General features: G+C 40.8%; 1 protein-coding gene across 2 annotated transcripts in view; it reads left to right on the forward strand.

The window, feature by feature from the left end:
- The first annotated feature begins 2394 nt into the window (after positions 1 to 2394).
- Positions 2395 to 16086, forward strand: part of sgcz (sarcoglycan zeta) — a 121767-nt gene continuing 108075 nt past the window's right edge. The window contains exon 1 of one of the 2 annotated variants that reach the window (XM_076090757.1): positions 2395 to 2604. In XM_076090757.1, coding sequence (XP_075946872.1) covers positions 2395 to 2604 — 210 coding nt within the window. The remainder of the gene's footprint in view (positions 2605 to 16086) is intronic. The other variant, XM_076090758.1, reaches the window with a different exon arrangement.

Below are 16086 nucleotides of genomic sequence, written 5' to 3' on the forward strand. Positions count from 1 at the left end.
ACAGATATATCTGTGCACCTATTGATTCCCACTGTTGACACATGCAGGAAAAATGATTAGCATTCCAGTACACACACAGCAAACATAACAGCACACACACACACACACACACACACACACACACACACACACGCACACATGCTGCTATTGATTCATTGTGAACACTTAATACTGAGATGCAATTATCACCAGCCCATTGCTCTATTCCACAGCAATACCACTGATTCATATGCATTGTGTCTGCACAGACGGAACAGGTGCACCCAAAAAGTGCAACAGATGAAGCAGCTGAGAACATCGCAGGAGAATGTCTTCACTGCGAAAGGGGAAATCAACATAAATCCATTTGTCCACTTGACAAACATGAAGCCCTCTCCAGTTGGCATTAATATGTCTCATATCCAGCGTGTGCATAGTTATAAAGTAATTGGATTGCAAATATTAAGTGCAAATTTGGTATGCACATGAAAAGCAGCTCCATCTTTCCTTTGCCAAAAAGGGAGATTGCCTTATCTATCCCTTCATCGCCTCCTTTAAATCTGATATTAAATGCCATTTTCTTGTCCTCCATTTTATTTTTTTTAACAAATATCTGTTGCTTACCACTCTTCCTAGTTAATGCAGCCAAACATATCTATGTGTGTGTATCTCCAGAGATGTTCTGGTTGATTGAGTACAGTTGCGTCTTGGGTTTTGGCTCTGCTTTATCGAAGTCCAGTCATCCAGTATCTCTGCTAATTCAGGTGGAAAATGGCTCCCGAAGTGGAAAGAAAAACACAACACTGAGTTAGATTCTGTAACACGCCATCATGCTGTGGGACTGGTCAGATTAGTATTCTTGCCTTATTATTCTAGTGATTTTCATCGGAACAGTTGGGATATGTTAGTCTCGGTTTGCCTGTAACAGCTTTCTGCTCAGTGATATGTTGTTAGTACCATACATCATTTTTTTTAAATAGATAAGAAATCCGGGCGTAATTGATTGAAATCAATAGTTGGATGGTAGAGTGTAATGGTACAGGGAAATCCTACAGTATCTGGTCAGATTAGATTCTCACCTCAATCTCAAAGCTCCCAAAAACTGTGACGTTTTGAAGTTTTTGAAGGTGTTCATGCGTCATCATAACAACAGCTCAATAATAGCTCAATAAGACCTTGGGCTTTGCTTTTCTGCGTGAGAGAGACAGGACCCATGTGGAGACGCGGATTACAGATTGATATTTGCTTCAGAGACTCCTCCGTCAAAAACCCAACAAAAGTTGAACAGGCCAAGTCTGCGATTTTCTTTCTTTCTGCAGGCAAAGCAATAGTCAGCATTTTTGTTTCTCATCAAGGTTTGGTGGTATCATCATGTGAGACTATATGGAGGAAATAGCATGGGGGGGGGGGGGGGGGGACAACAGTCAGTGAGGTGTTAAAGGTCATGCAGCCTCAGCAAATAAAGACATAATGTGTGTGTGTGTGAGAGAGACTGATAAAGAGGGAGAGAGGTGCAGAAGCGAGATAGGAAGTGAATTAGGGAGCGAGAGAGAGAGAATTTGAGGCAGAGAGAGGAGAGTGAGAGAGTTAGCGAGTCGGAGATGGACAGAGATAGTAGTGCCTTGGAGCCAGTGTCCATATCTCTTACCACCAATGACTCCTCCTGCTGCACTACAACTAATGGACTCTGTCCTCTTCTGCCATCTTATCTACCCCTTCTCTCTCTCTCTCTCCCTCTCTCCATCCTCCCTTTCTATCTCTCACTACTCAATGCCGTGCTATCGCACCACTTCTCCGCTCCACCTCTATCTCATTTTTTTTATCATGCTTCGGTCTTTCTCTCTTTTACGCTCTCTCACTTCCAAACTCTTTCAGTGTCTCACGCTTTGTCTCTAACTCCTCTCTCTACCTTTCTATGTGGCTCTGCTTGTCCTCTTTTATTTTCACCTGTTTAATGCTGTTTCCATCCTCCCCAAAACCGTGACCGAAACTTAGTATGTACTGAATGCATGAAAAAAAGGGAGGCTTAAAAATGCCATTTCTGTCTTCTCTCTCTCTCTCTCTCTCTCTCTCTCTCTCTCTCTCTCTCTCTCTCTCTCTCTCTCTCTCTCTCTCTCTCTCTCTCTCTTTCTCTCCTTGACGTCTTTCCTGCGACGCTTGTCTAGTACCTGGGCAGGGCTGAACATCTGCAGATTCTCTCTCCAAAATGAAAAAAGCAAGACATTTTAAGTTGATGAATGACGATCATGTTGGTGATTCCAGCCTCTGCATTCTTTAGGAATATTTTTCTCCTGAAATCGGTGCTCAATGTTAGAGATCATAATGATAATACGACTACTACTAATAATAATGATGACACTAAGCATAGGATTGAGAGTAAGACTAAGAAAAGTCTGATATTTGTGTCTCTTTCAGATGACCCAGGAGCAGTATATCCTTGCGGCGCAGCCCAACCCGCTCCACCAGCGGGGGGCGTCGGTGTGCGGCGCCCAGGTTTACCCGGCAGTGGGAATCTACGGCTGGAGGAAGAGATGCTTGTACTTCTTCATCCTCCTCCTTCTCGTCACCATGATTGTCAACCTGGCGCTGACCATCTGGATTCTCAAAGTCATGAACTTCACTCCGGTAAGAGGCGCATGTTTGTGTGTGTGTCTGTGTGTGTGTGTGTGTGTGTGTGTGTGTCATTTAAATGCCAGGGTGTTATATGGCTTTGTGTTTATGGTTTATGGGGGATGTTATTTGAGAAAGCTACCATAAAGAGGTGGTGTAAAAGCTTTGCTGTAATGTAATGCAACATGATCAGGAGATGTTCAACGGGAGTGTGTGTGTGTGTGTGTGTGTGTGTGTGTGTGTGTGTGTGTGTGTGTGTGTGTGTGTGTGTGCATGTGTGTACACTTTGCATGCAGTTGCACCAATATATCATGTGGATGTTGTCCTTCTGTTTAACGTGATCTTATCCAATTAGTGTCGACTATGCACATGCACATTATCGTTAAATTGTCACTACACTGATAAATAAGAAACTTAATCTGTAAATTGTTCAGCAGTAGTGTCCATACACATTTATTGGAGTGTTTTTCTTTCATTTATTTATTTTTATTCTTCAAGTTCTCATTGTCAAGGATTTGTTTCTGTGCACCCATTCAAGACCACGTTTCTAGAAACACTGCTAATTTGTTAATGCACATTCTTTTATATAATCCCTCTGTATAAAATGTAGAGTCCAGTCCAAATTAAGACTTGCACTACAAAACTAAATTCATGTAAAGCCCTTTGATCAACAAGGGAATGTTAAGCATTGTTCAGGCTGCTTTACTACACCACTTAGGGTCTCCAATGGTCTTGGTTTAGCATAGCTTTAGTGTTCCCCTGCCGGGTGTAGCCTGTGTTTACATTTAATTGAGATGGACCTAGTTGATGTGTGAATTACTCCCTGTCTGTCAAGAGCAAAGGCAAGAGTAATGTAACATATCATAGAGCCTCAAAACTTTGGAAGGTAATGCTTCATGTTCCGTTTCCTACCGACTGTCAAGTTTTTTCAGTTTTTTTAAAATTCACAACCTCCATCTTTGGCCTGAACCTAATCAAACCCTAACAGAGCAGTGGCAGCAGTGATGGAGTGAAGCACAGAAATCAGCTGAATCAGTCCACATTCTTATTTATTGCCATCTTTATGCTCGATTGCTTTTACCTTGTAATTTTAACTACATCCTTATTTTCATTATGTTTCGTTATTGCTGTTGATGTCCAGGCTGTGCCTCCTTGCTCCTTGCTTCGTTAGCCCCATTTTGGAAAGCACTTTGATACCCAATGGTTATGCGACTTGGACGTATTGGGGGACCGGCCAGTAAAGAGCAAACAGCCACTGTAGCAAATAATAACTCGTTATTTATTTTGATCTGATACTGAACACTAGCACAAACTAGTACCAACCAGTCAATGCTAGCATCTGTATGTGTTTATTCATATCTTGTCATCCAGGGGTTACAGCAACCATACATCCAATATCCCACATTGCCTTGGGGCTCAAGGAAATACACTGTGATAGCGTATATGCAAATGAGGTATGATTTGAACTCTGCAAACCTCCGGTAAAGCCTCCCCACATCACGCCTTATGTTTCAATAAGCGACTTCACAATATGGGGAAAAGACGGCTAAATATGCCTGAGGGGAGGCAGCCAGCACTAAGCACAAAAGAGCAGAGAATATTTCAAAGGCTGTATACTGTGTGTGAAAAACAGAGACGGTACGAGAGACCAAGAGACATGAGGAGTGATAAAGGCTGGGAGGGAGTTAAAAAAAAAAGATAAAGGGGCATGAACACAAGTCAGTAAGTGGAGAAACTGTTTTTGTTTTATTCTATATGTGTGAGCATGATGACAATCTTAGGTAAAACAGCTACAAAGGAGGAACAAAAGGCCAATGTATTTTTCATAAACTATTTATTTTAATTATTTTATGAATGAAACAAGCGTTGCGTTTCCCTCAAAACAGGTTTTTGCTTTTTAACAATTAACAATTAACAAAGAAACTAAATTAAAGTCTGCCGAAGTGAAAATGGACTTCAAGGCAAACAAAAGAAGGACCACAATGATGTAGAAGGCACAATGACTCTTACAAATAAAAGAGGCACATTACTACCTCTCTTGGGCCCTGTTTTCTCACAGCTGACTGCTCGTGAAATAAGTATTGTGCAGATTAATATCCTGTGTGTTATCCTGCAACAGCATCCCTTCAGCCGCGCAGCTATTAATCCCGCAGTGCTACACGGAGAAGTTTGAAAGAGAGATTGACGGGCGGAGTAGAGATCAGTATGGTCGACAGAGAAGGCAAAAACAAAGTGTAACAAAAGAAAAAAACCAGTGTGACGGGCAGAGAAAGATCAAGAAAGATTGGATTGCGATATAGGCCTGAAGGAAGGAATGCCATGGGGTGGGGATAATGGGTTGAAGAAGAGAGTAATGAATATAGAGAAGAACAGAGAGGGCTGATAGAGTTGAGTAAGTGTCTGTCTGCATGTGGTTTAAATACAGTGTCTGAACATCCAGGCTCAGCTTCTCCCTCCTGTCCTCTGCCTCGGAGGTCCTCAGAGACCTGGAGAGGTGTCTCTCTCACTGCCTCATAGAGGAGAAGGCAGTGGATGATGACTTGACAGGGACAGTCTGGAGTTTTTGAGTTTCTGCTTATCCCCAGAAAAATATTTTCTGAAAACATACCTCAATATAAAACCTGTATACTGTGTTTGTGGGCAACGTGAGATCGAGCATGTATAGTATTTACGAGAGAAACATTATCCCTTTATGGCTCGGAGTGTCACATATTCCCACAGTTACTATAACAGTGCAAAACACTATCAGGTGCTCCATATGTCATATGACAAAAGGCCGCGATTGGTCATTTGAACCAATCGCGGTTCGCCAATCGCCAATCGCGCGCGCGCACACACACACACACACACACGACACACACACACACACATGGTGATATTTGGTAGAAGCTTCATCAAAAATGTCACATAACAACTGTATTAGCATTTCAAAGAATGTTTACAGCTTTTACAGTGTTTGACTGCATTAAGCTGTAAAATAGATCTGAAAAAAAAATGATAAATAAAAGATCACAAGAGTGAGAATAGTAGTTCCTTCTAACACATGCTGTTCTCACCAGAGGCATGTTGGTGAAGGTGGAAGTGTCAGCTAATCAGCCATTAGCATTATTAGAATCCCCAGCGGACAGTAAACAATGAAACAAAGGTCCTTGTTATCGCTGGATGGACCTTTTCTTTCCCAGTAGACATCTTGACCCGTGAAACGCGGTTTTAACTTAAATCATTAATAGCTGCATTGAAGTGCGATAATTGCTGGTAGAGCCAACATTAATTTCCTCTTTAAGTACCAACCGTGTGCTCTGAGGCTATCAAGGTTATCGCAGCTCAGGTTAGCATTATTTATCCTATAAGCAAAAGAAAAACATGACCAGTAGAACATAAAACTAAAAGAAAAATAACATGGAGTTCATGTCTGTTATATTATTGCAATAAACTTCAGCTTGGCTCTTTTGTCCTTTTTCCCTTGTTTTGTTGTGAGTCAGTGATTTTTAAGAAGAGAAAGACTGCAGAGCATACTCTTATCTGCAGTCTTATTATGTGCACAATACAGGGCAAACTACTGGAGACTGAAAGCATCGGTCTTGTTATCATGTGTTAAGCAAAATGAATAATTGAGCAAAAGTCCTTGGGGACCTCTGATGGAGCATTCACATACAAATACAAAAAGCCAGACTGTCTCTCTCCTTTATCTCTCACTATCTGTGTCTTTATTTGGGCATATTTGTTTTCAGCACATGATTAACATATTCAGATCTACGTGGGATTTTATTTTTACTTCCGCGCTTGCAATCAGTGCAAATGCAATTGTTTCCTCTGAGGTGTCACTCTTTTTCGTCGTAGTACGTTTGCATACAGTCATTTTTACCTCAATTTACTGCTCTTGCAATGCTTGTTGCCGCTTTGTACCTTCAACCCCCTGATGCACGGGCCTCCTTGTGTAGCATATTTCTATCAGAAACATCCAGCTGCTTTCTGTGTCTGTGCAGCTGTATATCTGTGTAACAACACCCTCAGGTCCGAGCCTAAGTTCACCCACTGCATCACTTTAAAAAGTCCTAAAAAAGTGGGCTGAGAGATGAACCCACGCCCACTTCCATTTGTCTATACAACTACAGTAGCGTGGAAAATAGTGATATGGGACACTGAATTTGATGAATTTACAGTTTATCAGACCACAAATGAGACAAGAGTTGGCCAGATGGCGCACCCGCTGTCTTCCGCCTCCCTCCCTGCCGCTGGGAGATGGAGGTCTCCAGCTTTGGAGACAGATCGTCATGGCTCTAACTGAAAATGCAAACGATAGCCCCCGCGAAGGACCATGTAGAGTCAGCTGGCACTGGCCACCGGCCTGCTGTTCCACTCACTTTCTGTACTGTATTTTGATTTTATTTCATGACGTAGATTAGTCCCAAGCGGTCAACTCTATCTCAAAGTTAGCCTTGCACGATTAGGGTTGATTTAAAACAGTCGATGGCGTGTTGGGCCGTATTCAACTCTGAAATGATCATTTTATATACATTTTGTAAATGTCAAAAACGAACACCATTGATGTGTTCCATCACAGTCATTCCGTATTCAGCTTAAAAACGTGTCTTTAAAGACAAAGAGCATCACAGACACTTCATCATTGCTCATTTCAAATCCGTCTTTAGGGAGTTGCTGCTTCTCTGGCTCCGAGCTTGCCATTTCCATTCATCACCATTCAAATCACGTCTAACCAGCTGCAATATAATGAAGGCCTTTCTCAAACTTTTGGTTTTGTTTGGACTTTGCCAGGAGCAATTCTCATTGTAATGGTGAAAAAAAGAGATTTGCTTTTGAAGAGACAGCTTTGGCAGTAAATTGGAGAGGAGGGACTTGCGGGGATAGGAGTTTAGGTGTGTGTGTGTGTGTGTGTGTGTGTGTGTGTGTGTGTGTGTGTGTGTGTGTGTGTGTGTGTGTGTGTGAGAGAAACTGAAAGAGAGAGGGACACTGAGTGAAAGTATACGTCTTTGTGCCAGCAATTATTCAGTAATTGTTCATGCTGGTGTGTGTGTGTGTGTGCCTTTCCATACTTGTGTGTGTGCGTCTATACTCACATTTGTGCGTGTGTGTGTGTGTGTGTGTGTGTGTGTGTGTGTGTGTGTGTGTGTGTGTGTGTGTGTGTGTGTGTGTGTGTGTCCCCTCCCCTGAGTCCTTTGCGTTCTCACCGCAGAGAAATTCAATTTCAGTTGTCACTCACCAATCAGTCTGCCTAATTCCTGGTCTGGACTAGACTATGGTGTGTGTTTGTTAGAGTGTGCAGTTTGTGCAGTGTGTGCGTTTGTCAGCTCAATACCTTCTCAATCCACAGTGTTTTGTCTCTTCATAACACGGTTTGTATTGTGCTTCTTCGCATTCTGGCATAATGACCTCTTCCAATATGTGCATAGTATTTGTTGAATTCTCCTGTTGCCCACTGAAGTCATAAACCAAATCAACATTCAGAATTTTATTTCCACTTCAATGAACTCTGCCTCCAGTAACACAATAATGTGTGTCAAAATGTCTCCAGTGTTTACGGTGAAATAGCGATATCTGACTTTATGGCAACATCTAAACTCCAAGGAAGAATGATTTCTGTGTTTTACTTATTCCACGTTTACTTCTGAACTACATCAGACTGATAAAATAACACATCAAAGTGATGAAAGGTAAAATAGTAACAATAAAACTGCCAGTGGTCTCTTAATTTGTTTCAGCCTTCTCTCACATAGGCAACAATTGTACATTTTTACTGGCAGTGTGTAAAGTGTGTTTTTATATTCTTAAATCCTCACTAGCCAATCAGAGGGGGCAAACAATTAAACTTTATTATTGTGGTTCTTTTGAGATAAGAATTGCCGGGTGCTTTAAAGATGATAAAACAACAATTGAAAAATCAATAAAATGGCCAACATTAATTAGAAATGATGTTATGGCTGCATGAAATAGGGTTGCAACAGGGCAATTCAGCAGGCATAAAAACAAATCATCTAATGAGTAGCTCATGAAACGGAGGCAAGAGAAACAGACACAGTCAGTGTTCATGACTATCGGTCAGTGTCTCCTTGATGACGTCTCACAGGTTCCTATTGCAAAATAACAATCATTTCATTTTGCTCTTCAATCCACTTTGAATTTTACAATGTTTAAGATCAACTGAACTTTTTACAAGTGTCACAACACATCTAGTGTGATTTATAATATCACAGGTTGTTAGCATAAACCCCAGCAGGCTAACAATAGTATTCAACAGGTTTCAAATGACACAGCTTCTCATTAAACACGATGCTTTCATGAACCCGTGTTTATGTCCTTACACTCGCTGCACCCAAGCAGCGTGACCAGACCAAAGAGTGGAACATGGCTGTATGTGGCCGTTTTATTTTTTATTTTAGAGTACTTAAAAAGAAAAAGATATGCTTTCGGCCTTTGTGCGTCAGGTGCATGTTTGCCTCCATATGTGCCTTTTCTTTGACTTTGACTGCATGTTTTAATCTTTAAATTCATTATCTATGAATGTAAAAACACCATTAGAACACAGTATGCATAGAGATGTCCTAATATCCCTTAAATTACCTTAAATTATACTAAATTGCTGTCAATTTCACTGCAAACTCACCGCTACATTTCATTATGAACACCTGTCAATGTGCACTTAAACATCTGTTAAAGTAAAATACATCAGAATGTCGAGGCAATTGAATTCAGTGCATTTCTTACAGCCTCACTGTGTTCTTCAAGTAAAACAAGCTCGTGCATTTACTCACAGCTGTTCAGCAGACAATTTGAATTTGTCAATTCCTTCAGGCAAATAGGGCGATAGGTACATGATCTCAATTAGCGGAAGGTGTGCTCTTTGCTGTCACAGCCGCTCGTGTGATTTATGTTTAAGAGATATGTGTGTGTTTTTTTTTTCATTTTATCTCTGCCTGATATAGCTTCACGTTTCTTTACAAATAAACTGATCTGAGAGATTAGTGTGGAAGAGAGAGAGCGAGAGAGAGAGAGAGAAAGAAAACAGAGAGAGGGAAAACAGAGAGATTGGAGTGAAAGAGGCGAGCAGGGATGATGGTGAATGATGCATGAAAGAAGACTGATAGGAGGAAAGGAGGGAGAAGGAGTGATGGGATTGTGTGTGTGTGTGTGTGTGTGTGTGTGTGTGTGTGTGTGTGTGTGTGTGTATGGGGGGTTTAAATAGAGTGTCCCATCATCCACGCTCAGCTTCTCCCTCATGTCCTCGGCCTCTGGGGTCCTTGGGGACTTGGAGAGGTGTCTGTTTCACTGCCTCATGGAGTGGAAGTGAGTGGATGAAGGGTTGGCAGAGACAGGCAGAATGTGGAGTTCAATGTTTGTCTGTGTGAGTTTTACAGTGTTCATCACGGTACCGTCACCTTCACTATCTTCTAGTTCAGGGCCCCTTCAAACCTTATATCTGAGCTGTTGTTTTGTTGTCTAAACATTGGTTCACTTGCGTTTTAAATGGTCTAACGTATGATATATATCATTGATTTATGTACATTAACGTGTCAAAGTTGTATTATACATGCAACCATACAGTCATTTTTGTTTTAAAGATGAACTCCATCATAACAGATTGTATACAACCAAGCATGTCAGCATCACTGCATGCATTATGTTACAGGGCATGACTGTTATAATGCGACAGGTCACTGATTTTCTTTCAGTGTGTTTCTTCATTTGTGTGTTTGCACAACCAACAAACGTTGTTCCCATACAACAAAGCTGCATTTTCAATTACTTTTCAAAGATTTTGTCGTATCGCAAATACGTTTGTTATCATATTCAGCGTAAAATTGACCATTCACAAGAAGATTGGCTATTTCAGTGAAATGAGAGGTTTTATAAAAGGGACTCTGGTCGTCGGAAACACTAACCCTTTTGTCTGCCAACAAATCAACAGAAAATAAAGGTTTTTGTCGTGGCAATCGGTTTACAATTCTGTGAACATAACATACTTATTTGAAGAAAAGTATTTTGTTTGTTTCTTTCTAATTGACAACACTGACCCTGTGTTTAACTGGGAACGCAATCCGATAAAAAAATATGTTTACCTCGGAACATAATTGAGAATGCAGTTTAGGAAAAGTAATTTAGCTGTAGATAGGGTTGGTACAATATGTGTGTATGCTGGAATGCATCTGTGTGTGTGTGTGTGTGTGTGTGTGTGTGTGTGTGTGTGTGTGTGTGTGTGTGTGTGTGTGTGTGTGTGTGTGTGTGTGTGTGAAGGTAAAATGTGCTGTTTAATGCAGTATGAGCTCCCAAACCTGCTGTACTCAGCTTCTCGTCTAGCCACCATCATTATGGCTGTTCACACCTGCACTGTGTAAATTATCTCTCACACACACACACACACACACACATTTTTCTCACTTTGTCAGTAACAGTGCTGACCTCAGGTAATGGGAGAGTCCAGCATGAAATACTCTGTCCTCCTGTGTCACACACACACCACACACACACTCTTCCAGTACACATACACACACACACACACACACGCACAGTGGAGAGGGGTTAATGTGACGTATCCATCAGACTTAGAGTGCTGACACACCTGATGTTAATCGCTTCAATGGACAGTGCACACACACAAGCAATCACACACAGACATACACACTCACACACAGAAAAAAAGACAATATAAACGTTTGATATTTGTGGGGTTTTGATACATTATATATATATATATATATATGTATATAAAAAATATATATATATGCTAAAATAAGTCAAAGTTGACGACTTAATGATGCTTTGATACCATTCTTACAGCTGAATCCATAGGGTACCTAAAAGATGATAGGAAGGGTAGAGTCCACCAGTCATTTCACATGCTACATACCTCTGAAGCTGCTTATATTTCCATCAAATGTCACTTCAGGGGGCGACTGTAGTATTATCTTTGAAACTAATTATCTGACTAATATAACATAAAATATTGCAGAATGGTCATGTGGGATGATATTTGTATAAAAACGTACAGTAGGCTGTACGATACTCTCTGGAGCATTATATTTGCACTTATGCCCCTAATGCCCCCCTTTTCCACACATTAAGCCAACCTGATTTTTCTGTTTGCCTCCTGTTGAACTTCGTTACCGTGATGTAATTTCCTCGACAGGTTGAATAACTAATAGTTCTGTAGCTTCCTCAACGGATTTAGACGCTGATGTGACTGTGCTTGTCACCATGCCTGCAACGGCGTTGGAGACTAAGCACCAGAGGTATTGAGATATTCTTTTAATGAAGATTGAGGCTCCAAAACAATATTTGTTAATACTGTGAACTTGGAGCAAATGTTTTGTTTTAGGTACAGGTAAACATCTCTTTTTACATTAATATGCAGTAATCTATGGTGTCTCTGCTTTACTAACCGGTGAAGTCTCCGTAATGATTGCGTTTTGTCTCCAGAAGCATGCAGGTGATAAAATATGCATTTTTTACTAACTGCAGAGGGCGGCAGTCGGCTACCATCTTTGTAAAGCCCCATGGATATGCAACGTTTGAAACGACAAACCCAAAAGTTCACAGTTAAAGTTTCACGGTCTACCTCTAAAATTGAATGTCCTCCAAGCCAGGCCAAAGCCACCACATCCATGAATGTTTATCACCAAAGAGAAAAGATAACAAAAAAACGGGAAAAAAGGAAAAACAGCAGTCTCTGCGATCACCACCTTAAATCTCTATCTACACAAAACAAAGATGTTTTTTCATGGAGTCAGCAACATTTTCAGTTTAAGCTCACCGAGAGAGGCAAGAACTTTAACATTTAATCACTTTGATGTGTATTTGTATGCATCGACGGGTATTCTCCTGTGCGTGTGTAAGACAACCAAGTAGTGTCTGGGCGAATATGTGACACCTAAATCTGAATCAGTCAGCACTTTAGTCCCATTATGTCCAGTGGCAATGTGTCAAACAATGATGAATAAGGAACACACACACACACACACACACACAGCTGACCCATTGCCATTGTTTGTACAGCTCTATAAGCTCAGTGTGTGTGGTGTGTGTGCGCATGTGCGCATGTGAGCATGTGCGCGTGGAGCAGGGGCTGTTCCATCTAGCGTGTAAGTGTGTCTGCAAAATATCCATCAGTCAGCAGTTTTAGCCTTGTTATCTCCTCTGGCACTCTATCAGAGATATAAACAATGATAAATAATGAACACACTCGTCTTAGTGGAGTCTGTGTGTGTGTGTATGCCTGTTGGAACAGACACTATATACTGTATGTGTTTAGACGATCAAATAGAACATTTGTTTGTGTGATTGTCTTTAGGGAAACGGAGGTTTGCTGGTGCTTTTGTGCCGACGTGCTCTCTTGTGTGTGTTAGTACATGTACTGAGGTTTCATGAGACATGAGGCCTCAAAGAAACTCAAACCGCTCCCAACACAATCACTGCTGCGTAGGCATCTTCTTTGCATGGATACTCACATTTAAAGTACATGTTTACACTTTTGCACTAGTCTCGGATCGTTATACATATTACATATTCCTTGAGTTTGTTGGTGCAAATGAAGCAAGAGTGGTCACACATTAGAAGAGAAAAAAGGATGAGATGATCCTGTGCTGAACCTCGTTTTCTCCACATTCACTCTGTGGTATTGATGTAGATACTGATTGCACTGAAGACCAGGAATAGTACATTTGTGCCGTAATAGCCTTTTGACCGACGCTACACACAGAGGCTATGGCTTTCCTCAAATAGCCGCTAAGTGATGACCCATAGTTCAAAGCATTCAGCTGTTACTCTGATTCTCCTAAAATGCCCAGGTATATAGTCCGGTCAGCGAAAGAGCGAAATAGTTCAGTCTCTAACATCTTTTATTAGCTTCCATTCTGCTGCAACCCATAACAAATGTGAAACAACAGGAAAGGGTTGTATGTTGTGATCAGGGATAAAAAGCTTTCACATCATATACAACCATTGAAAACCCCCACAGCAGAGGATGTTTGTGTGAGCTTGGTAATGGGCATAGATTGTCAAAACTAAAGGTAGATATATCGATTTTACACTATGTCAGACCGCTACTGTTAGTCTTTTTTTACATGGTAAGAAAATGTAATTCTAATTGTCATCGACATGATATTTCAGGGGACTACTGTCTGCTTACACCCTCATTTAGTGCCAATCATTTTCTAAAGCATACTGCCATATTTTAGCTTGCGTAATATTTTGGCAAATTGCTGTTTTGGAAATGAAAGTTCAGAGCTTTACAGACCAAAACACATGTCTGTATTTATAACTCAATGTAATAATAATTTTGCCTGTAAAACTCATTTTCATGAACGGGATAACCAGTCCATCCACTTCACTGTTGCCTCATTCTAAGGCCTTCCAAAATGTCCCATTCATGGCAGCGAAAACATCGTTGTTGATCGTGTTACCACACCACCACCTGCTGCCGCCTGTTGGTTCCAGTGTTTTGGTTGATGAGATGATATGGCATGCAGCAGCGGTCCATCTTCGTAAGCTTTCCCAGACCCGCTCTGCTCGCCCTTGCACTTTGTCCTCATCACTACACTCTGGCTCAAACTGGTACGGCACAATAGTCGTATAGTCGTATAGCAGCATGTTAATGCATCACCAGGAACATACTGTACTTCATTTTGGGATTTTAACACTAATAAAACTCTGAAACTGAGTTTAAAGAAAAGCCAGTGCGGATGTGTGTTTCATTATAACACTAAGCTGTGTTGAGCTAGTTGGCTCTGTCGATTCCCATACTGGATTGGTCAATGCCAGGGTTACCAACTAGATGGTCTGCATAGTGCATGAATTGGGAAATGGTTGTCAGTCATGCAAGTTTAAGCACATGATATTTACTGATTGTCCAAAATGTCTGGATTGGTACTCAAACAGATGTCTAAATGTTGCAAAAGGACACTTAAGCAGGCTGGATGCTACCTTACAAATGAGTTGCACCTCTGCATCTCTTCAAGCACTCCACTCCAACAGTATAAGTCTTTCTTTACGCCTTTATCAACACTGCACAAATGGATAACCTCGATGGCTTTAGACTACCACCTGGAACCTACTGTTAGCTCAAGTCTTTTTATCGTTTGGACAGCCATTACACATCAGATGTATTCCACGAAGAGTTAAAAGATCCGTTCTGTGTTCCATTGTGCATTAAATGATTTCTAGAGGAGATGAAACTCTTAACGATCCCCGTGGGGAAATTGGATCGCTGCAGCGGCAAATAAGATACAGCAAAGGAAAAGAGCAGGTTATAAATAAGAATAGAGCAAATGAGGTGATATAAGACATCACAAGGCAGATAAATGCAACACTACAACATATTCAGTGCAGTCACATGTATAATAATAGGTGAATTATAGCATGGAATAAACAATAAATGAATAAACAACATGCTATTGGAGAAAAAAGTGCAGCAGGAAATACATCATGGTAGTTTCTATCAGGTGAGTAATATTAATTTGGAGAACAGAGAGAAACGAATCAGTTGCAAGGCTGCAGATCCTCCAAAATGCATGAATCGGTGTGAGCCGAAGGGGTGAAGTAATTCGGTAACTGTAATGGACCAAGCTTTAATGTTACAAACCAGTGCTTTTTCCACTGTGATAGCCTTCATCCAGTCCACTGAATTGCTTGCGTGGTTAAAAAAAGAAGCATATTCTCTAATAGCTGTGTTGTATCACTAGTGCGGCATTAGTGTCATTTACATATAATGCCTGCCTGCTGAGTTTCAGTCCATAGAGTACAAACATGTGACTAGGTTTAAATCACTAATTGCCTTACCTTCCATAACATCCAGTAATATGTACATCTTGCAGGTTTTAATATGTGCATTTGTGGCTGGTTACAAAATTATAAATGAAGATAAAATATGTATTTCAAATGGTTGCAAATCATTTATACTAACTAGAGAGAGCATGCGTCGGCATCTACGGACCAGATACGGTGTGATGAGAATAACATATGATATACATAATAATATGTGTTTCTGCACCCAGCCTTATACCGAAGCCCAACCCGAAGCATTCACTCCTGCAAAAACGCCGGGCGTCTAGAGAGCCCAGGCTGCTCAAACTGGCTCTGTCTGATCTGTTAGACACACACGGAATCAACATTTAAATAAATAACTTTGTATCAGATCAGACTTGGTATTGGCAGATACCAAATAGTGATCAGAGCCTGAAAAACATGATTCCTTGCACAGAATGTTCCAAAGCATAGAAAAAAGGATATCTGAAAGATAATCTGAAAAGGTACTTTCCTTTAAACTGATCCCGCATTGCAACATTTTCTTTCAATATTTCATGTTGACTATAATTTTTCTTTTTCGTTTACCTCTAGCAGGAACTACTTTGAGATTTATTTCATGTCTCACACTGTGCGATCTCTTACTCATGCTGTCTTTTGATTTCTCTCTTTATTCTTGTGCAATAAGGGGACTTTGCAGAACGATTCTTGAAAAAAACTTTGGAATCTTGACATGTTCATAGA

The sequence above is a fragment of the Anarhichas minor genome, unplaced genomic scaffold, assembly GCF_050575085.1.
Source record: "Anarhichas minor isolate MPS153535 unplaced genomic scaffold, ASM5057508v1 ptg000012l, whole genome shotgun sequence".
Taxonomy (NCBI): domain Eukaryota; kingdom Metazoa; phylum Chordata; class Actinopteri; order Perciformes; family Anarhichadidae; genus Anarhichas; species Anarhichas minor.